The sequence below is a fragment of the Geotrypetes seraphini genome, chromosome 1, assembly GCF_902459505.1.
Source record: "Geotrypetes seraphini chromosome 1, aGeoSer1.1, whole genome shotgun sequence".
Taxonomy (NCBI): Eukaryota; Metazoa; Chordata; class Amphibia; order Gymnophiona; family Dermophiidae; genus Geotrypetes; species Geotrypetes seraphini.
In genome coordinates, this window is record NC_047084.1 from 503840204 (window position 1) to 503863370 (window position 23167).

General features: G+C 47.0%; 1 protein-coding gene across 4 annotated transcripts in view; it reads left to right on the forward strand.

Annotated features, from left to right (window-relative positions):
• AGTPBP1 (ATP/GTP binding protein 1) overlaps positions 1–23167 on the forward strand; it is a 325031-nt gene that overhangs the window by 128849 nt on the left and 173015 nt on the right. For all 4 annotated transcript variants that reach the window (XM_033927773.1, XM_033927782.1, XM_033927801.1 and 1 more), the window contains 4 exons: positions 7929–7992; positions 8656–8802; positions 18913–19044; positions 19186–19279. In XM_033927773.1, coding sequence (XP_033783664.1) covers positions 7929–7992; positions 8656–8802; positions 18913–19044; positions 19186–19279 — 437 coding nt within the window. The remainder of the gene's footprint in view (positions 1–7928; positions 7993–8655; positions 8803–18912; positions 19045–19185; positions 19280–23167) is intronic.

A 23167-nucleotide genomic window follows, 5' to 3' on the forward strand; every position in this document is an offset into this window, starting at 1 on the left:
TTGTAAAATGTTCTCAGAAAATCTTAGTAGCGTAGTGTATTTACAGTATATATATATACTGTATATACACTACACTGTATATATATATATATATATATATATATATAGTGTATATATGTGTGTATATACAGTGTATATATGTGTGTGTGTGTATATGTATGTGTATATATATATATATATATATATATATATATATATATATATATATATATATATATATATATATATATATATATATATATACAGTGGTACCTTGGATTACGAGCATAATCCGTTCCAGGAGCATGCTCGTTTATCAAAGCGAGTTTCCCCATAGGAAATAATGGAAACTCGCTTTGATACGTTCCCACCACTCGAGGCCAGCGGCGCTGCTCTATCTCCCCTACGAGAACCGGCATTGCTCCCCCCGAAGGCCCCCTCTGTGATCTGGCACCCTCCCCCGAGATCCGGCACCCCCCCCCCCCCCGCCCCCGCAATCCGGCACCTCCCCGCCGCGATCGGGCACCCCCCCGCCGCTGCGATTGAGCACCCCCCCGCTGCTGCTTACTGTCATCTGGGCACCGGCACCGGCAGGTCCTGTGCGTTGGTGCCGGTGCCCGAAGATCGGCCTCCTCTTCTTGACGGGCCTTGAGCATGCGCAGATGCTCAAGGCCCAGCAAGAAGAGAAGGCCGATCTTTGGGCACCGGCACCAACGCACAGGACATGCCGGTGCCGGTGCCCAGATGACTGTAAGCTGCGGCGGGGGGGTGTCCAATCGTGGAGGGGGGGTGCCGGAACGCGGGGGTGGGTGCCGGATCGTGGGGGGGGTGGCTCGTATATATACTTACTTACACACGCACACACACATATATACACTGTATATACACACATATATACACTGTGTGTGTGTATATATATATATACATACTAGTGTTTAAGCCCGTTAGATTAACGGGTGCTAGAATAGATATGCAATCTTAATATTTTATTAAATTTACTGAAAACTTAGCGTGAGAGCTTTAAAATGCTCTCCCCTCCCCAAGCAACAATGCATACAAACATGTAAAGCAAAGTTTCAACTATCTAAAAACTCCATCAACTGAACATAACAGACATACTTCCCAGACAACATAATAAACCCTAGTCTTTAAGCCTGTTACATTAACGGGTGCTAGAATAGATGTGTGTGTGTGTCTGTCTTTCTTTCTTTCTCTCTCTCCCCTTGGCCGCTGTCTGTCTGTCTGTTTATTTGTTTTTCTCTCCTTGGACACTGGCTGTCTCTTCTTAGACGCTGGCTGTCTCTCCTTGGACGCTGCCTGAATGTCTTCCTTTCTGTCTGTCTCACTGGCCCCCTGTGTGTCATTCTTTGTGTCTGTGTCCTTGTGTCATTCCCCCGCCCCCCCCAGAGCAAAGCTGTCTGCCCCCAGCATACCCCTTCCCCCAAAGCAGCCCCCTTTTCCTCTCCCTGACTGTCTCTCCATGGCCCCCTTCTGTCTTCCCCCCCCCCCCCGAGCAAAGCTGTCTGCCCCCCAGCAAACCTCTCCAACAAAAGCATCCCCCTGTACCTGCAGCACCGGCACGACACCCTTCAGCCAATCGTGAGTGCTCAGAGCGCGAGAGGGAGCGGGGCCTGCTGCTTCTTCGGCGTCGGTGAGGAAGGAGAGGTTGGCCCAACTCTCCGCAGGGGCTTTGTGGACAGTCTTCTGCGGCTCGAAGCCCTCCTCCCAGCAGCCACTTCCAGCAGCACTCTGTACTGCCTTCCTCCTGCCGCCCAGAGTAGATGTCTGTATGTCTGTTTTTTTTAAAATTTGTCTCTCTCTCCTTGGACGCTGTCTGTCTGTCATTTTTTGTGTCTGTGTCTCTCCCTGGTCCCCTGTCTGTCCGTCTTTCTTTCTGTCTGTCTCCCTGGCCCCCCTGCTTGCCAAAGCAGCCCCCTTTTCCTCTCCCCCTGTTCTGCAATGCCTACCTGCTCCGTGGCCCCCTTCTGTTCCTCCCCCACCTGATTGCTGTCTGCTCCAGCACACCCCTCCCCCAAAGCAGCCCCCTTTCCCTCTCCCCCTATTCTGCAATGCCTATCTGCTCCATGCTGTCTGCACTCAGAACAACCCTCCCACCAAAACAGCCCCCTTTCCTGCCTGCTCCATGGCCCTTCTTTTTCCTCTTCCCCTCCCTCTATCCATGGTTCCTGCCACCGCTGCCACTCCTATTTAAAGCGGCCTGCTGAGGTTCACAGCCGCCTGTAGCGAACCTCGCAGGCCACTGTCCACCTCAGTACCATGTTCCCTCTGATGCGGTCGCGATCGCGTCACAGGGAACGTGCTACCATGTGGAGAGCAGCCTGCGAGGTTCGCTACAGCCGGCTGCGAACCTCAGCAAGCCGCTTTGAACATGAGCGGTAGCGGTTGTTGCGGGGGAGAGGGGGTGGAGTCGGCGACGTGCAGGCTGCTGTGAACAGGAGCGGCAGCAGCGGCAGGACCATGAGCCAGGAGTGAGCTGTTCGGCTTCCCCTATCTGGGGAAACCGCCGTGCCGAAAATGGCATTGCAGGAGAGCAGGGAGTGCCGCGTTGTAAAATTTCTCAGCTGCGTGTGGGGGCCGTAGTAAGAGTGGGGCATGCTGCACTCTTGGCAGCCACGGACCTACGGATCATGGAAGCACGCCGATAAGAGTGCGCATGCCCCGCCTATGGTTTTATTATATTGATTATATATATATATATATATATATATACAGTGTAGTGTATATACAGTATATATATATATATATATATATATATATATATATACTGTAAATACACTACGCTACTAAGATTTTCTGAGAAGATTTTACAAATAAGCAATATACAGTATATATATGACTTAGGATAATTACCAAGGTCCCAAATATAACCTGCCCTTAAGAAGAAAATCTGTCTAAACCCTTGGAACTGTAAAGAATCACTTCCTACCCTTTTCAGCTGAGGTCAGCAACAGATGGTACAGAAATGATCTCTCTTCAGGGGCTACAGGCTTGGAAGCGAGCCCACCGGTTCTAGAAAGTAAAGTTCAAATCCCAGCACTGCTAAAGCAGAAGGTCTTTCAGGTAACAGCCAATGCTTTCAGCTTCCTGGTATGGTCACAGCACAGAGACAGTCTACAAGTGTCCCAGACTAGAGAGTTGCGCGGGGACAGAAATCCCACCCGTCCCCACCAAAATCCCACCCATCCCCACCCGTCCCCGTGAGGAATCCCTCCGTCCCCACCCGTCCCCGTGAGGAATCCCTCCGTCCCCACCCGTCCCCGCGAGGAATCCCCTCCGTCCCCACCCGTCCCCGCGAGGAATCCCCTCCGTCACCATCCTTCCCTATAAACTTCAGAAATAGTTATTTTATTTAATTATGCTACTGAATTAAAGGCTCTGGTAGAGACCCATTTACAAATAAGCAAAGAGACTATTAATTTGGAAATATTAATTGGGAAGAATACATACTTTGTAAATGGGTTTCTACCAGAACCTCTAATGTAAATATAAAATATAAATACTCAGCTGATGAGAACCCACAAACTGTCAGCTGAGGACTTCCTTTGCAGTTGGCCTGGGGTCCCTTTTGCCAAGCTTGGCAGGCAGCAGTAGCGTCCCTGAGTCACAGATGCTGGCACCTCAGTGGCTCATGGATGCTGCCAGCGACTGCTGCGCTTGGTGGAGGGGAGTTCTGACCATCTCTAGAGGAGGTCCTCTGCTGGCGGTGCTTGGGGATCCCCACCAGTCACAGCAAGGGTCAACAAGTACTTCAACACTGTAGAAATAAAACCAGAAATGCATTTCCTTTTCTTTTGAACACAAAACAAAGATATCTGCCATATACATTTCCCAAGGCAGATGACTCTATGCAATGTCACCTCGGTAACAAAATACAAAAATAGACAAATACACCCCCTCCCTTTTTACTAAACCACAATAGTAGGTTTTAGCACAGGGAGTTACGCTGAATGCCTCGCGCTGCTCTCAATGCTCATAGGCTCCCTGCGCTAAAAAACAATATTGCGGTTTAGTAAAAGGGAGCCATAGTGCAAAATATAGACAGCAGATATAAATTCTCAAAACAGACACATTTTGATCACTAAATTGAAAATAAAATCATTTTTCCTTTCTTTGCTGTTTGGTGATTTCATGAGTCTCTGGTTGCACTTTCTTCTTCTGACTGTGCATCCAATCTTTCTTCCTTTCTTTCAGCCTCCTGTATGTTTCCTCTCCTCCAGACCTCATTCTCTCCCCCAACTTTTTCTTTCTGTCTCCCTGTTCCCCCTTCTTTCTGTCTCTCTGTCTGCCCCCTTTCTTTCTTTCTCCGTGCCCTCCCCCAAGCCACTCGGTTTGCTGCCACCGCCATCGGGGAATAGTCCCCAAGCCACCGCTGTCCCAAGCTTTCCCTGCAGAAGCGTCGCGCTGACCAGCATTCCGCTCCCTGACGTCAATTCTGACGTAGGAGAGGAAGTTCCGGGCCAACAAGGCATTTCTCCTCATTCCATCCAGCCTGAGCCCCATCTCTCCTTGATCCAGCATTTCCCTTCTGTGTCTGTCAGAATTACCATTCCACCTATTTTCCAGCATCACCCTTCTTTGTGTCCATCTCACCTATATCCCTATCTCACCACTTTTTCAGAATCTTCATTTGTCTCTGTCCTTGTCTTTACCCCATATTCACCATTTGCCCTTTCAATGTCTTTATCTCCCCCCCCCACACACACTTTTTCTGCATTACTTCTATGTCTCTATTTCACCTCCTCTTCATGTCCCCTCTGTATCTCTATCCTTATTCAGAAGGTCCTGCTTACCCTTTCTCTTCTTTGTGTCACTATCTCCATTTTCAGCTTTCCCCCCTTTTCCTTTGTTACTGCACCCTGTAGCCAGAATCTTTCTACCCTCTCTCCACTCCGGCCCAGCCCAGTATGAAATATTTCCTTTTGTTTCTCTCCCCTCTCTCTTCTCCTCCCTCACCCACGAGTCCTGCATCTGGCCCTCTCCCTTCTACCTGCACCTGGCAACACCCCCCTGCTCCGCGGCTCTCTTAAGCAACTCGTCAGCAGCGGTGATCAAGACAAGCTGCCGACATCGAGGCCTTCCCTCTACGAGTCCCGCCTTTGTGGAAAAAGGAAGTTGAAACAAGCGGGACTCGCAGAGGGTAGGCCCCGACGCCAGAAGCTTGTGTCGATCGTTGCTGCTGAGTTGCCGAAGAGAGCCGCAGGTAGAAGGGAGAGGGAGATAGGAAGGCTGTAGAAGCTCCGGAGCATGACACCGAACCCGGCCAGGATGATTTCTTTTTCAGGCTGCTGCTGCCGCTGCCATCCCCCACCCGAAATGACAAAAAACAGCCTAATGCCCGCGTCGGGAAATAGCCATGCTGAGCAGTGAGCTCAGCACGTACACAGATGAAAGCCTTGCTTGCTGATTGGTCCGGCGGCACGGTGGGGCGGGGCCGCCGGACCAATCAGCAAGCAAGGCTTTCATCTGTGTACGTGCTGAGCTCACTGCTCAACATGGCTATTTCCCGACGCGACGCCAGACTTGTAAGCTGCATGCTTGCATCGCCAGAATTTAGGTAGGTTGTTTTCATCCCCGTGGGAGTCCCGTGGGCAAGGGGGCGTCCCCGTGGGAGTCCCGTGGGTCAGGGGGGCATCCCCGTGGGAGTCCCGTGGGCCAGGGGGCGTCCCCGTGGGAGTCCCGTGGGCCAGGGGGGGAACCTGCGGGATCCCCGCGGGACCCGCGGGATCCCCGCGATCCCCGTTCCCGTGCAGACCTCTATCCCAGACACAGAGTAGTCTCTCCCCAACCACCGATGGGTGTATGACAACTAGGAACTCTCTTCTTCTCTTCCTTTTTCTTTCAGTCCAGACCCGAACACTCCCGACTCCAAAACCCTACTGAGTTCAATCTGTTCCGTTTCTCTGGCTGTGCACAGGTGACACACATGGGCCAATCAGTACCTGTCCCAAAGGCTATTGTTGGACACACACAAGAATAGTGAAAGATCATACTGTCAAGACTGTTCTGCTAGATTTTAGGTGGCACTGATGGCTAGCCAGTCACTTGTCTATCAAGAACCCATTCCTCCTATATTTGCATTCCTTCTCCCTACTTTTACTCACATTTTCTGTCTTAAAGGAAACAGAACTCCCTTTTTCTAAGATTTTAATTGATTTTGTAAGCCACCTTGCTACTTAAGAAAGGTAGTATAACAAGCCCAATAAACTATATGTACCATGTAATTTGGAGACATTTTTGAATACCTTGAAACATATGCTACCTGTGGAATATGCTTGAAAGCAGGAGTTAAATGGGGAGTTCAGGCAAAAAAGTTGGAGTGAATGGAAATAAAATGATCGGAAATAATATGCTATTCACAGAATCCATGTGAACACTGTGATAAAGCTGAAACATTTACTGATAGAACCTGAAGTCTAGAACAGTGGGGAGAATGTGTTTTATAAATCAGTTGCTATCTGTCAGGCTAGATTTATTAGTGTTTGCTCAGGAAATTGATGATCACTTAGAGAAATATACAAAAATCCAGGCACCTGGAGAAGTAAGATTTTTGCCATGAAATGTCTAATTAACACTTTATATCTGTGTTCAATGGCAGTCCAGAAGTCCACTTTACACACACTCAAAGTTGTCTAAAGTACAGATATTTCTGTATTGAAAAAGCTAATTTTGTATTTAAAATTTAGGAAAGCTGGTAATCAACACATGCTATGTTTTTACTGGAATTAAATTAATAACTTGAGGCAGTGTGCCAGTAGCTTAACAACTAGGCAGCTTTATTGTGGAAATGATTTTGATATGAAGAGAATGGTGATGTTTGCATCAGATGGTGCATCGGTGATGTTTGGAAAATGGAACATCGTGGCAGCAAATTTGTGTCAATCCATCCCTCATTTCATAGAACACCATGTTGCACACCATCCTTTGGATGGTTCCAGAAACAGAATGTTGCTTCAAAAGGGGTGGGATGAGTCAAAGGGAGAGGCCTGATATAGGTCAGAGGCAGCCTGTGAATAAGTAACTCTACCACTGGCATTGCAGAGCAGAAGACTTGCTTAGATCTGAAAAAGTACACAAGGTGTTGGGCAAAGGAGTGAGAGAGTGCCACAAGCCGGGAAGGGGGAGGGGGAGGAGGGAGTAGGCGTACAGCACTTGTAGTCTGGATTTTTGGCATCCAGATTTTTGGACTCATATTATATGTTGAATGTTATAAAGAACAAGTTATGAAGACAATGATCAAGTGCATTAAATATTGACTTGACAAATTACATAAAGCATAATAAATACCTTCACAATTTCTACCCATCTCTACTCCCCTGGAAATGCCTTAGATTTCACACGCAAAAGTAGTACACATGCTAAGGATGCAGAATCTAGGAGAGAAAATTCATGTCAGTGAAGCTGTGCTAGAATCTTTCCTGTAAACTCAGCTTGTATTCTTCAACTTATTGACCAGATGTATGATTATATGTATAAGATTTCTAGCACATGAATTGCAAGAACGGTCTGTGTTTGATAAAGACTACTCTCTATGATCTTGTATGCATGCATAGATTGAGGATTGTAAGTTTTGTGAGATTTGTAAGTGGCCATGCAGATTTAGATCAGACATTTTCAGCATTAAAGTCTATATAAAATTGCCCATCTGTATGTATACCTACATTATAAGCCCATATTCCCCTGGACAAGTTCTTAACAACCTACTTGATATATAAAATGTTGTTCTACATGCTCAAATTCCTTATAAAATTACCCCCTAGATGCTTGCTTTGTCCTTGAATATTAATCTTTTATATTACTGAGCTGAAGTGGACAGTAAAGGGTGCAGCCTCACTACAGAGCAGTGATCCGCTGCAATTGGATTGTCTGCAAATTGCCACATTTTTGGACAGAGGATCTAGTGCATAAAATTATTGTACTTTTTTTTCTAGAATACTATGGATGGTCAGACTACTCAAAATATCTTAAATATTCTCATTGAGCTGGTGACATCTGGTAAGATATTTTCATCAAACTGGTCCTAACTATCTGTCTATCTCTTTTTGGTACTATAGTAAAATAACCAAACACCCCAAAGTAAATAGTAGAAAAATGCTCTAGGAAAAAGAATGTGCCAATAACTAAACACTCTTCAGTATGTTTTAATCATTGCACGTCCAAAGAATTTGACAAAATTACTGCTTCAAAACAAGTTTATGAAACAGATGAATTTATTTCTGCAAATCAGTTTCAAACATATAAGTAGCTAATGTACTTCACTTAGCTGCAGGCTTAATTCTCCAGTACAGTCCTCCTGACATAGTGTCATGGTACACTAAAGAATGGCTTCCTTCACTAACAAATGGCTTTCTCAGGGCGATCGATCAAAAGTCAAATTTTCTACTAAGCGAATAATATTTTCATAACATGTTATAACATGAAACCCCCAAAGCAGCAACAGCTTTCTTCTTGAAGGTTAGTTTAATGGCAGATGTGCATAAACCTCTAATGACAAAAGATGTTTGCCCAAGACATTTTATGACTCTTTGTACTGTATTAAGCATAAGTGTCAAATGTAGGATTTTTATTTATCTGTAAATATTTCTGTATATTATCTGCTGCTTCTCATATAAATGTCCCTCTCTCTTTTTTTTTTTTTTTCTTTAATCTATTTTCCAGGTGGTGGTCGGAGAACTAGTTTGTTGGTGTCCAAGGGAGCGATGCAGGTCTTACTGCAGTTGTTATTAACTACTAGCAAAGACCCGTCACCCAATGAGGAGCTAATGATTCAGCTTCATACACTTCTTGCAAAAATCGGATCTAAAGGTAAGAAGTCTGTATACTACCAGATTAAGAGGTACATAATCGAAATGAAAATACATCTAAAACCCGCCTAATTCGGCATTTGGACGACCTAAAAGACAGGTCGTCCAAGTGCCAATAATCAAAATGGGTTTTAGACATATCTAGAGGCATCTTAAGCCTTTTGACTGCTGCTGTGCACCCAGAGCGAAAAGGGGCATTTTTCAAGGAGTGGTTAGGGCGGGATGTGGGCCGACCAAACTTAGTTGTCCTGCAGCGATAATCGAAAGTTTGATGAGACTGCCTAGACGGAACTTATGCGTTGTGACTTAGGCAATCTAAAAACAGGTATAATTGCCCAGAAGGTATCCAAAGTGACCAGATAACCACTGCAGGGACAAAGTACAGACTTCCATATACTCCCCCAGTGATAACTGATCCTCCCACATCGCCATAAAAATCGGTATAAAAACGTACATACCTGCCTCCAGAACATCAGCACCTGGCAAAGGAAAACCTAGTAGAGCTGCACAGAGGTAGCTTAAGTAGTCGGGGGGGGGGGGGAGAAGGGGGTACTGAACCATAGAGAGGAGGACCCAGGTCCATAAGCCACTCTAACCACTGCATTCATGGTGGAACACATGCACCCCCCCCCCCCCCAAGCCCTACTGTACTGCCATATAGGTGCCACCTGCAGCCATAAGGGCAATTGAGGTGGTAGACAGGTGGCTATAGTAGGTTTTGGGGGTGTTTTGGAGGGACTCACTATGACCTGCAAGGAAGTTATGGTGAGATGTTTAGGTAGCACCCTTTTTGTGTTGCCATGTCTGGATGGCCAGTCCATCATTTTGCTGTTCCCTCCCACATCCAAAAGGTTGCTTTTTAGGCGTTTTGGACTTGGATGATTTTTTGGGACGAGAATGTGGTATAAAGATAGATGACTTGGCGGTCTGGACAATTGAACGACTGGACGCATAATTAGATGATTCTCGACACAAAAAATATTTTGGATGTATTTTTCGGGAATGGACTTTAGACATTGCCGACATTGGGTGACTAGCGTTCTAGGCCCAAAACCGACTTAAATTTTTATTTTTTTTTTTTTATTATGCCGCTCTGTGCTTATATCACCTTGTAATATACTAGTATTGTTAATAAATATCAATTTTGTCAGGAAACTAATGTTCTATAGCTTTCCTGTAGCAGTCATAACTCAGTACTGTTGTGCTTGGTATACAAAAAAATCACATCTTTAACTTTCTCTGACATTATGCTACAATTGAGGTAACTGCCTAGAGTGTCGGATGTTGAAAGTGCCAAGAACCCAGACCAAAATAGAGCGTTCTTCAATTTACTTTAGGCTTATCCACCAGTGCTATTTCTTGTGCAATCCCTCTGGAGGTTGAACTAGAGGGTTCTTGTATATCTGATAGCTTCTGCTGCAGGGCAACTAAAAGATGATCCCTCCCCTTTGGGCTACCTGAGTGGGAGCTTCCTATCCTGCTCAGTTTTGATCCTGCAGCTTCTCTGCATGGTTGAAATTAGTTAATTCTGCTCATGATCTGTTTTCAATTCCTAGTCTTTCTTGATTTTTTTTTTTTTTTTTTCGGGTTTGCTGATTAGTTGCAGATCAACTCTGTGCGAGTGATCCATCAGCGGGAGATCACAGACATTTTTAATTTTGTCTGCTTCTTGAGGGTGCTCTGTAAGGCTGAAACTGCAGTAAGCCCTCTGGACAGCCTGCAGATTGGATCGGGTCTCCAGGATTGGGAGCCATCTCTCCCCTGGGGTAGAGTACAGGTTGCTGCTGTTCCAAGGAGGTATGCCGGGTCAGAACCGCGTTGCGTGTCTTCCCTGATTTCCCTGAGGGGTCCTGGAGGTCTTGAGAGAAGGTGAGGCGGCCAGAGGATCTGAAAAATCCAGTTTAATCAGCTCCTGACGTACTGATCTCCCTATGCGTGCACTGTGTATTTCTGGCTGCCATTGAAATACATTGCAGCACATGTCTCTGTGGTGTCTGTGAGTCACCAGCCACTGATTTTGAGGGGTGCTCAAATCGGGGTTTTGGGAGGTTTCCCTGCAAGGAAAACGTGAAAAACAGCTATTTTAGGATTTTACAGGTGGAGGATCTGTAAAATCCTAAAATCGCCGTTTTTCGTGTTTTCCTGCATTTTTAATGGGCGTTTATTAAGCAAAATCGGCACCTGCGGCGGCCATCTTGGATTTTCTTTAAACTTTTTAAAACTATATTTTTTGGACTTAGAAGCTTCGTTTTTGCTCCAAACTTCAGAGATGGCCACATCAGGACAGGCTGGCATGCCGTAAATGTGGATGGCTTGCGGTTTTGCAGCCATATATTCTGTTTGCCACGGCCCACAAGGGGTATAAACCGTGCGTGGATTCCACACTATCCTCCTCCGGAGAGGTCCTGTTTTCCTCTGATTCCGCCGGAGACGCGATTCCAGCATCTGGGACACCAAAATCAGGCTTGAAGGGCACTTTCGCGAAATACAAGTGCAGTTCCAGAGAAAAGTCTCCTAAGTCTTCAAACCATTCAAAATCTGAGTTCCGCAGATCAGCTCTAGTTGCCAGGGACTATTTTCCTTTGGAATTTGTGGATATGATATATCAGGCTTTCATGAGATAGCGGGCTATGCCTGTGTCTCCCTCTCAGATTACGGTGCGGCAGTCTGTGCAAACTTTGGATTCCAGCATGTCAATCTGCTCCCTTGCTGGTCTGCCTGAAAGCCAGCGGCAACTTCCCGCTATTACCTTAGTGCCTGCATCAATTTCTATGCTGTTGCTGTTGCACGGCTCTTCAACAGGCTCCGCTGATGTGGCTAGCCTAGCGGATCTCGGGGATTCCCAAAACACTGTTTCCCACGATGTGAGAGAGGATCAGATGGTGCACAGGATAAGTCCAGTTGCCTTCTTGATCTTATCTCTGAATCCCTGCAGACATTGGAACTTGATTCAGACTCAGCAGTTCAGGTAGAGTGTTCCGTCATGAATTCTACGCACCCCCTCTCCGATGCATTTCCAGATCATGCGGATTTGGCGGAAATACTCTTGGAGGTTGGGAGGCCCTGGAGAGTCCCCTGAAGTGTGCTAGGGCCTAGTCCCGCCGAGGGTGGATTCGGCAGTGGCTGAGGTCACTAAACGTACCTCCTTGCCCTTTGATGGAGGGGTTGCCTGAAGGATGTCCAGGACCAAAGTCTAGGTTTTGTCATGAAGCGTCTTTTTGATTCCACTGTGATGGGAGTGCGAGCTGCAGCGGCCTCTTCCTTTGTGGCCCAGGCATGTTATTCTAAACTTCATCAGGTTCCTGGGGAGGTTGTCATTCGGGATCTTGACTTCCTGGTTTCTGGAGTGAATTTTTTGGCAGGCGCACTCTATGATATTTTGAAAGTTTTTGCTAAGCTGGGTGCTTATTCAGGAGAAGGTTATGGATTCACCAGTGGTCGGATGATTCTTCATCTAAGGCTCGGCTGAGCAAATTTCCCTTCCAAGGTTTGCTCTTATTTGGCCAGAGTTTGGATGACCTGATGGCAAGTGTGCAGGTCCGTAAGCTTTAGGCGCTTCCTGGCTCTAGACCTCGTCTGACCAGGGGGAGGGAATGGCTGAATTTTCAGCCCTTCCGGAGAATCTCAGTACGCTGGACCCCCTGTGGCGGGACAGCGTTTCGGAGCATCCTAATGACCTCGTTTTGGAGGTGCAGCGTGTCAACAGCCTTCCAACTCGACCTTCTGTCCCTTCCAAGAGAAAATTATAACTCCAGGTCTCTGGCGAGGCCCCCCAATCGGGGGAGGCTTTTGGCTTTCCTTTCAGAATGACTAAAGATAACCTCGGACCAGTGGAGCCTATAGGTTTTCAAGGACTGTCTTTGACTGCAGTTCTTCTGACCACCGGCAGACTTATTCCTGTCCTCTCCTGAAGGGAAATCCGAACAGGGCCAGTAAGGTGCACACTACGGTGCGCCGGTTACTGGATTTGGCGGCCATAGAGCCGGTCTCACGGAATGGCTTGGGCTCTGGGAGATACTCGATTTACTTCATCGTTCCAAAGAAGGACTCCGACGATTGCAGACCAATTCTGAACCTGAAAGCAGTGAATGCATTCTAGTGAGTTCCGCGTTCCGGATGGAAACGGTGTGTTCTGTCATAGCAACAGTGGCACCCGGGGAGTTTTTGGCTTGGATCTCATACAAGCGTATCTCCATATCCCGAGATTTCCAGATCATCGGAGGTTCCTGAGGTTTCATGTTCTCGGGAGGCATTTCCAGTTCGCAGCGCTCCCTTTAAGTTTGGCATCTGTACCTAGATCTTTTACCAAGATCATGGTGGTGGTAGCTGCCCATCTTTAATCTCTGGGTATGCTCATACATCCGTAACTCTATGACTGGCTGATCAGAGCTGCCTCGTGGGCACAGGGCTGCTTGGAGGTTCGCCAAGTGGTGTCTTTGCTGGAACCTCTCAGATAGGTGATCAATCTAAAGAAGAATTGCCTCGAGCTGACCCAGGACTTGGAGTGCCTGGGAATCAGGTTCCACACAGGTCTGAACCGGGTATTTCTTCCAGAATCCAGAAAATTCAAACTCAGCAGTGTGATTCAGGACACATTAGCGGTCCTGGCACCAGGTGTTGGGTCTCATAGTGGTGACCATAGATGTGATTCCGTAGGCGAGAGCTCTCCTGCGTCCTCTTCAGTTATCCCTTCTGACACGGTGGAATCGCCAGAGAGATGCACTGGGGATGAAGTTGATGTGTTTGGCAGCGGCGCGTAGCAGTATGATATAGTGGTTGAACCCGGTCACTCTGAACGAAGGGCTCCCTCTGCGGGTTTTGGACTTGGTGACCCTGACTACAGATGTGAGTCTCTCTGAATGGAGAGCAGTTTGCATGTCGGTTCCGGTCCAGGGATTGTGGATGCTGAGGGAGAGCAGATACTTGATCAATCGACTGGAGCTACGAGCGATCCAGTTTTCTCTGCTGAGATTTCAAGGGAGTCTCCACCGGAAGGCTGTTTGTGTGTTCTCAGACGATGCGACAGCTGTTGCCTATGTCAACCATCAAGGGGGCACAAGGAGTCCCCTGCTGGGCTTGGAGACTCGGATGCTTTTTGCTTGGGCGGAGTGTCATCTCTTGGTTTTATATGCTGCTTATGTGGCCGGTGTAGACAACGTTCAGGCAGGCTTTCTCAGTCATCAGATTCTGGACCAGGGAGAATGGTCCCTCTCTGAGCTGGCGTTTGAGGCCATAGTGTGCTACTGGGGTTGTCCCATCTTTAATCTGATGGAGTCATAAAGTACAGGAAGGCGTACGGATTCTTCAGCAGCAGACAGGAGGTTGGCAGTGAAGGACTCAATGCTCTGGTTCAACTTGGCCCACAGGGGTTCTGCTGTACATCTTTTCCCCGTGGCCCATGTTAGGGCGAGTGCTGTGCCGGGTGTCCTCTCACAGTGGTCCGGTGATCCTTGGGGCTTCAGACTGGCCTAGGAATCCTTGGTACGCAGACTTTGTGAGGTTGAGCTCGGAGAGAGGTCTGTGTCTTCCTTGCCATCGGAGGTTGCTCATGCAGGGTCTGATTGCACTTCAAGATCCGGATTGCTTTGGTCTTTCAGCCTGGCACTTGAGCAAGCGGCCTTGACAGCCAGGGGTTATTCCTATTATCTCCAAACTCCTTCAGAGCAAGCAGAAATCAACTGTATCGGCCTATGCATAGGCCTGGAGATGCTTTCAGGCTTGGTGCGCGAGGGTTCAGGTGGACTCTTTTGTACAGTTGGTGGCTCGTGTTCTGGACTTCCTGCAGGATGTCCTCAGGAAGGGTCTGGCGGTCTCTTCTCTACGTGTCCAGATTGTGGGACTTTCTTGTTTAGGTCCCTCTTCGTTCAGGGGTTTTAAGGAGTCTCACCCAGACGTCTGGTTTTTGAGGAGGACAGGGAGGCTGCGGCCTCACTTGTGATTGCCTTGCCCGTCCTGGAACTTGAATTCGGTTCTATGCTCCCTGACTCGTCTGCCCTATGAACCCGTGGATGGGTTCTCTCTGAAGGCTCTTACCATTAGGACCTTCTTCTTTGTGGCGATCACATCGGTGCAGAGAATGTTGGAGCTTCATGCTTTGTCATGCAGAGATCTTTTTCTTCGCATCACGGAGTCTGCAGTGATTTTGAGGACGGTGCCATTCTTTTCTTCCGAAAGTGGTTTCCTCGTTCCACGTCAACCAGAAAGTTCGGCTGCCAGCCTTTGTTCCTTGTCTAAGGACAGTGTTTTACGGTCCTTTTAAGTTACCTAGAGGACCATCTGTTTGTCCTGGCGGGCCCCATGCATCGGGGTCGGCCTGCTTCCAAGGCTACCATCTTGCGTTGGTTACGTGCGGCCATTCCCGCGGCCTATGTGGCGGCAAGGAAGAAGCCTCCCCTTGAGGTGAAGACTCACTCTGCCAGAGGAATGGTTTCCTCGTGGGCTGAATCTCATGCGGTCTCACCTGAGGAGATTTTTTCGGGTGGCTACGTGGGCTTCCCTTCATTCTTTGTCAAGCTGTCATCAAAATGGCTGCAGTGAGTTTCTGTTGTAGTCTTGAGACTACAACAGGAACTCACTGCAGCCATTTTGATGATGGATTTGCATGGGGTAGGAGCATAGGAAGATCGCTTCTGCCCCGTGTCACTGGGGGCAGCAGCCGAAGAGCCAACCTGAAGACCTCCATGTAGCTAGCAAGGCGCTCCATGTAGCTAGCACATAGCAAGGAGCGGCGCACAGCTCAGAGCAAGGAGCAGTAGTACTGACGGCAGGAAGGGGAATCAGACACTGTTATTGCCAGTGGCCAGACAGCCTACCACAGGGAGAGCAGAGATATGGTTTGGGGGAAGGTCCAGGATGCAGGAGGGAGGCAGAGGTGGGTCAGAGCCAACCCCAAAATATTATTCGCGATTTTTCCCTATTTGCGGGCCGGCTCTGCACCTAACCCCCGTGAATACAGAGGGAGAAGTATAAATCTCCTCTGGAGGCTGAACTCCCGCCCATCTGTTTTGTCTGATTCGCTGGTTGCCTCTTCAGTAACTGGTAAGCTGCATTTTGTCTTTGACCAGCCTCACTAAGAATTACATGTGTATTCCCCTTTGTAAGGTTTAAGAGTTGGTGGGGTTCCCTTGGGGTGTGCCTTCTGATTTTCAGGCTGTGTCTACGTGCCATAAATTTCCTATGTTTTGCAGTTTTATGTGTTTGATTCCAGTTAGCCTTTTTTGGCCGAAGTTTTTAGTGTAATAATTTATTGAGCAGAATTGATTGGTAGCGGGAGTTCCTGCGCCCTCTCTTTCTTTTCTTCTGTTTCCTGTTGTCATAGATCTACATAGCTTTTCTACTAACTGAGCAGGACAGGTAGCCCAAAGGGGAGGAGTCATCTTTTAGTTGCCCTGCAGCAGAAGCTATCAGATATACAAGAACCCTCTAGTTCAGCCTCCAGAGAAGATTTACATAAAGGAAGATTAGCAGAGGTAAGAAACCTAATCTTTCATTCAGAGATGCACCACCATATAGCTCTGTATGCTAATACTGCTACTCCTGCTTTCCATTTCCCAGGGACCCCTCTCCATTGCCCTCGCCCTTGCCCTGGGACTCCTCCCCCTCCCCAAGGACCCAGCTCACCTTTTGGCTCCTTGAGATCCAAGGAAGATCCATACCCTCACCTTTTGATCTTGCCTATAGGTACCAGTATCTAAATTGTGGCAAGGCCCAATTATAATGTGAGAAGCAGATCAATATTTTTCTGAATGGAACCATTTTTAATGTTTGACACATTGTGAGATGATTTCATAGACAGTGCCTTTAGCATACCATGATTAAGGGTTTCTGCTAATGTTAATCTTATTACTATACTGCTGTACCATTGACATGCCTTGTGAGTTTTCATTATATATTTAATTTTGCCAGGCTAAGCACAATGTGGTCTCATGTGTGCCATTTGTTCCATGGTGATATCCTATTACTGTTATCATACAATTTGTGTTAATCAACATTGCAGTACTTTATCACTAGGAACCTGTCAATGTGGCAAGTTTGGCATCCTTAGAAGGGAAGGGCTTCAGCTAGATGTCCACTGGAGCAAATCAAGGCTCACAACTTCATCTTACATCTTTGGTTCTTTCAGCAGAGCTTAATGTTTTGATGTTTGTAATGAACAGAGTGCCCTTCTTGATATAGGTCACACTTATGTGAAAATCTGTTTCTGCAGAGGTTGACATTTCTAAATCTTGTATATTACCGTATATACTCGAATATAGGGCAAGATTTTTAGGCCAAAAAAGGCCCCAAAATGGGGGTCTCATCTTATATTTGGGTCATCCCCCAGTGACCACCCGAAACCCTCCTGGGCTTTCTGCAGGCCTGCCTTAGGCCGGGACAGGAGGGATCCCTCATGTCTCCTGCCCCAGCAGACACTAATAATTACCGACCTCCCTCCTTCCCTCTGTCCCTCGTGTACCTTTTCCCTGGCAGTCCAATGGTGTATCCCTCCTGCCGATTGTGAAGGTATTAGCCAGTGGTGCACCCGGGCTGGCACGCAGGAGCGAGCTTTTCGTGCTCCTGGCTGGCCCTGCACCGCTCCTTGATAGGCTGCCGCCAGTTCTCGTGGGATTCGCGGTTCTCGTGGCTCTCACAGCAGCCTATCAAGAAGCAATGCAGGGCCGGCCGGGAACATGAAAAGCTCGCTCCTGCATGCCGGCCCGGGTGCACTGTTGGCTACTACCTTCGGCAGGAGGGATTCAGCGCGGGATACACTGGTGGATCACCAGGGAAAAGGTATGTGAGGGAGGGTGGTAATTACTAGTGTCGGCTGGGGCAGGAGACGAGAGGGATCCCTCCTGTCCCGGCCTACCTCTAGGTGGTTTCAATTAAGGAGAAGGGTTAATCTGCTGGCTTGGTTGGAGGGCAGAGGGGAGTGCGGGACAATCAAGCCATTGTGACATCACTGATGAGATTGGCTCTTTTTAGTGGGAAGAGGGTACAGGGAAGGAAAGTGGGACAGGGTATAGAGCCTGGCAGGGAGGGGGAGACAGTGTTCAGAACCTGGAAGGGAAGCGGGCTTGGTTCAGAGCCTGGTAGGGAATGGGTCTGAGTGCAGAGCCTTGCAGGGCAGGAAGGGAAGGGGACTTGGTAAGGGGGGGGCTGAGTGCAGAACCTGGCAGGGGAGGGCATGAGGGAGGGGGCTCTGGGTGCAAATCCTGGTACTGCATGGCACTTGAATATTAAGCCCCCGTCTTATATTCAAGTCAACCATTTTTCCTTTTTTTGGGGGGGGGAAATGGGGGTCTCGACTTATATTCAGATCGACTTATATTCAAGTATATACGGTACTTTGTGATCGCTTTTCTGATAGGCAGTTTCTATTTTTATTATTTTGCGTTTTGTTTCCAACAGTATCTAGCTAGATCCCAAGTAGTAAAACTTATTTTATGCCACTTAGCCTAGAAATAAGCAGTGAATTTCCCCAAGACTTCTCAATAATGGCCTATGGACTTCTCTTTTAGGAAATTATTCAAAACTTTTTTAAACCCTGCTAAGTTAACTGATTTCACCACATTCTCCGGCAACGAATTCCAGAGTTTAATTATAGGTTGTGTGAAGAAATATTTTCTGTTTTGTTTTAAATCTACTACTTAGTAGCTTCATTGCATGCCACCTAGTCCTAGTAGTTTTGGAAAGAGTAAACAAGCGATTCACATCTACCCTTTATTTTGTTTATTTTTTTTTCATTATGTTCATCACAGAAGCCATATTGTTAACAGTGTATGTTGTTTCACAAAGAGCACACTCTTTTGAAAGAGGGTACTATGTTGAGAAGGCATGAAAACAAAATTTAATGTGTTTTCTACTTGTTTTTGTTTGCCATTAATATGAAACGGTATGGCAAATGTTCAAATGAATGCACATATCTAGTGCTTACTAGTGTTAACAAATATAAAGAGAAAAATAAAAAATAATATATCTTTCTTAATTGAATTAACATAATACATTTTTGACTAGCTTTTTGAAGGCCAGAATCACCTTAGTTGGGTGCTGTGGAAGGTGACAAGAGGATTTGCAAGAAACATTTGTCCCAAATATTTTAATAGAGCTTACTTTTTCATTTTTCCTACAGATAAAAAGTTTGGAGTAAAAACAAGAGTTAGTGGAGTTATAAATATAACTTTGAATTTGGTGAAGCAAAATTTGCAAAATCAAAAATTGATATTGCCTTGCCTTCAAGTTCTACGAGTATATTCCACTAATTGTGAGTATTGTATGAGTTTCTTTCCATACAGAACCAGTGTCAGATTTTTGCCCTAACATTGTTTTATTAGCATTCGCTATTGTAAGAGCCTTCATTAAAAATCTATATTCTTGAACAGAATTTCCCATTTTCTGTTTTCAGCTGTGAATGCAGTGTCTCTAGGGAGGACTGGAGCTGTGGAGCTTATGTTTAAAATCATTGGTCCCTATAGTAAAAAGAATACTGCCCTTATAAAGTGAGTATGTGGTTGGACAGTATGTTTAGAGTTATGGAAGTGAATCTTACCATGCTAATAAAATTTACTGTTGCTGTTGAAAAATTGCCATTTTGTGCAGTGTGTGATGTCTTCCTATCTTTTACTTCCTATGTTCAGGGCATGACATGCTGGAGTAGCCTAGTGGTTAGAATCACTGCCTCAGTACCCTGAGGTTGTGGGGTTCAATTTCTGTGTTGCTCCTTGTGAGCATGGGCAAGTCATTCAATTTTCTGTCACCCCAGGTACTGTAGGAGCCCATTGTGAGAAAAATACTTAAAAAGAGTACCTGAATGTAAAAACCACCTTGATTGTCTTGTGAAGGGTGGTATATAAATACCTTAATAAACATAAAACATTTTCCCATCTTCCACAGTCCAAACTGAATAAGTGCAGCAGCACAGTAGGAGACTATCCTCAGTGTAAGTCGGTTCCCAGCTTTCTTGGATATAGATTACAAAGGCACTTTGACTTGACTGAACAATGAACTACTTTCTGTCATGAACAAGATGTAACAGTAACCAACCAAAAATGCTTAACCTTTAACAGGAGATAAATATCTCAGGCACCTTCTGCTGGTATGGAATCAAGATGAGCTCAGTCCAAGAATGACCATGGTTAAGGGCTTTCCCCTACAGCCAAACCACACCAGAAAGAGGAGAGACTAGAGAAGAGGGAGTGTGAGAAGGGAGGAGATAAATGAGAGGAAAAGTGGTTGATGGGCAAGAAGGAAAAAGGAATGAGAGAACACAAAACCAAACTAAATTTAAAATCTAGTAAAAATATTGTATGAGAATTTTTTCCTTTGTTATAAAAATGTTTGCTGGTAACCAAGTTTGCTAATCATGGTGAGGTTAATTTCCAAAAAGAAAAGCATTATAAATTGGCACTTGAACGTCTTACTGGGCAAGATGTTCAAGTAGTCATTTTCCTAATTGACTTTCTAGATGTCTTGCTAAGCTTTTTGTCTGCAGTGCATCCAGAGTTCAAGAGGGTGTGTTGGAGGCATGTTATAGGCAGAAATAGGGTGTACTTAGCACTTGCACATCTTGCAACCAGGATTGAACGTTTACCAAGATGGCCAGGATGTCATTTAGATGTTTGGAGCAAGTCTGAGTTTGGAGTTTTAAAAGTGAATAAGAGCCAAAAAGGTACCCAAACTAACCAGGTGACCACAGGAGGGTGAAGACATGACCACTCCACACTCCCCCAGTGGTTACTGACCTCTTCCCACCCCCCAAAGATCTGAATAAAACAGTACATACCAAATCATAGGAGAGTTCAAGCAGGAATCTGGAGTAGAGAGTTGCGCAGGGACATAAATCCCACCTGTACCTACCCATCCCCGCGAGGAATCCCTCCGTCCCCGTGAGGAATCCCCTCCGTCCCCGCCCATCCCTATAAACTTCAGAAATAGTTATTTCATTTAATTATGCTGCTGAATTAAAGGCTCTGGTAGAGACCCATTTACAAAATAAGCACAGACACTTTGGAAATATTGGAAAGACAATTTGGAAATATTAATTGGGAAGAATACATATTTTGTAAACGGGTTTCTACCAGAGCTTCTAATGTAAATATGAAATATAAATACTCAGATGTTGAGGACCCCAAGCTGGCAGTTGAGGATTTCCTCTGCAGTTGGCAGGGGGTACCTTTTCCCAAGTTTGGCAGGCAGCAGTAATGTCCCTGAGTCACAGATGCTGGCATTTCAGTGGCTCATGGATGCTGCCAGCGACTGCTGCGCTTGGGGGAGGGGAGTTCTGGCCATCTCTAGAGGAGGTCCTCTGCTGGCAGTGTTTGGGGATCCCTACCAGCCACAGCAAGGGTCAGCAAGTACTTCAACACTGTACAAATAAAACCAGAAATGCATTTCCTTTTCTTTTGAACACAATACAAAGACATCTGCTATATACATTTCTCACAGCTAACATATTTTAGTCAATAAATTCCGTTTTTTACCTTTGTTGTCTGGAGACTTATTTTTCTATCAAGTTGGTCCCAGTTTCTTTTTTCCGCTTTCCCATCTTCTGTAAATTCTTCTGTTGCTGTCCATTGGTTCCTCCTACCATAGTCCAGCATTTATCCCTCTCTCATCCCCCGGACCATGTGCAGCATCTTTCGCCTCTGCCCACCAATCCAATGCCCAACATTTCTCCAGCACCATGCCACATCTCTCCCTCCATTCCCTTCACCTCTATGTCCAACATTCCTCCCTCTTGCATCCCTTTCAATCTGTCCCACTGTTCCCTTTTCTACCACATTTCTCCCTCTCATCTGTACCTCACTCCCTCCCTATGATCAAAAATTCTCCTTTCTTCCATTCCCCATGTACACAATAATCTCTCTTTCTCTCTCACTGACACCCACACCCAATTCTCCCTTTCTGTTCCCTCCCCCACCTCAGCATTTCTTTCCCTACCTTCCTCCATCCTCTCTCCAGAGTTCATGCCTTGAAGTTCTGTGTCCAAAAAACACACTCCCTCCCCCCCCCACTTCTGTGTCCTGCGTTTGCCTCCCACATTCAACCTCCTTCTGTGTCCCGCGTTTGCGTCCAGATAACAGCAGGGGTTGGAGGCAGCTCGAGCCAAGAGGCTCGTCTTCTTTTCCTGCCTACAGCACGAGCATGTAGCCAACCAGAAGTCTTCCTCCGACGTCAGAGCTGACGTCAGAGGAAAGGCTTTGTATCAGTCACGTGCAGCATGCAGGCCTAATTGGAAATATTGGGCGCCCATGAGCTTGTGTCCTGAAAACTCTTTGCACGCCGGATCCTTTTGGTCTCCACAAGCCAAAGAATTGAGGATTTCTCTCCCTCCCCAAGTTTTTTTTGTAGTGATTTTTTGCTCCGATTCACCCACCATGCCTGTCCCCAGCATCTGGCACCATCTGGCCTCTCCGCTGCTGCCTATCCTGAACTGTTGGGTGGCGTGCCACAGCCAGTTCCACAGGGAAAGGGGCATCTCTATCCAGGACCACGGCTTCTGCCAGTCCATCTCCGTCCCCTTGTGCATGGACATCGCCTACAACCAGACCATCATGGCCCTATATATTGAGCATTTTTCCATAACTAGCATCACCAAAATAAAGCAGTAAAAGCCCAAACAAACCAAGTATGGCAGGGTTTCAGGCTAGCAAATTCTCTGGTGCCTTTCCTGTTACTGTTACCTGGTAATTAACTGGAACTGCTGGGCCACACGAACCAGGAGGACACCGGCCTGGAGGTGCACCAGTTCTACCCGCTGGTGATGGTGCAATGCTCATCGGAGCTCAAGTTTTCCTGTGCTCCATGTATGCCCCGATGTGCACGGTGCTGGAGCAGTGATGGACCATCCTGCCATGCTGGTCCATCTGCGAACAGGTACGGCAGGGCTGCAAGGCTCTGATGAACACGTTCAGCTTCCAGTGGGCAGAACCACTCGGAAGACGGAGTGGGGGAGGGGTAGGCGCTGCTCTCCACTACTGCTCCCCTGCTCTATGGAGCGCCCAAGTACGCCACTTCCGACCAGCCTTTCCACTGCGCATGGGTGCTCAAGGTGCTCGCCTACCTGAACTACTGGTTCTTGGAGGAGAAAGATTGGGCGGCCCCCCCACGAGCCAGCCAGAGGCGAAGGCTACGTGTTCTTAAGCCAGGAAGAGATATGCCCGCTACCCTGCACGCTGCACGTGACTGACAGGGAGCCTTCCCTCCAACGCCAGCTCTGACTTCAGGAGGAGACTTCCGGTCAGCTACGTCTGTGTGCTACAGGCAGGAAAAGAAGAGGAGCCTCTCGCTGTCTCCAACCCCGCGGGATCACCGAGACCACAAGGGGGGGTCCCCACTGGATCCCTGCAACCCAAGAGGGTGTCCCCATGGGATCCCCCTGACCCAAG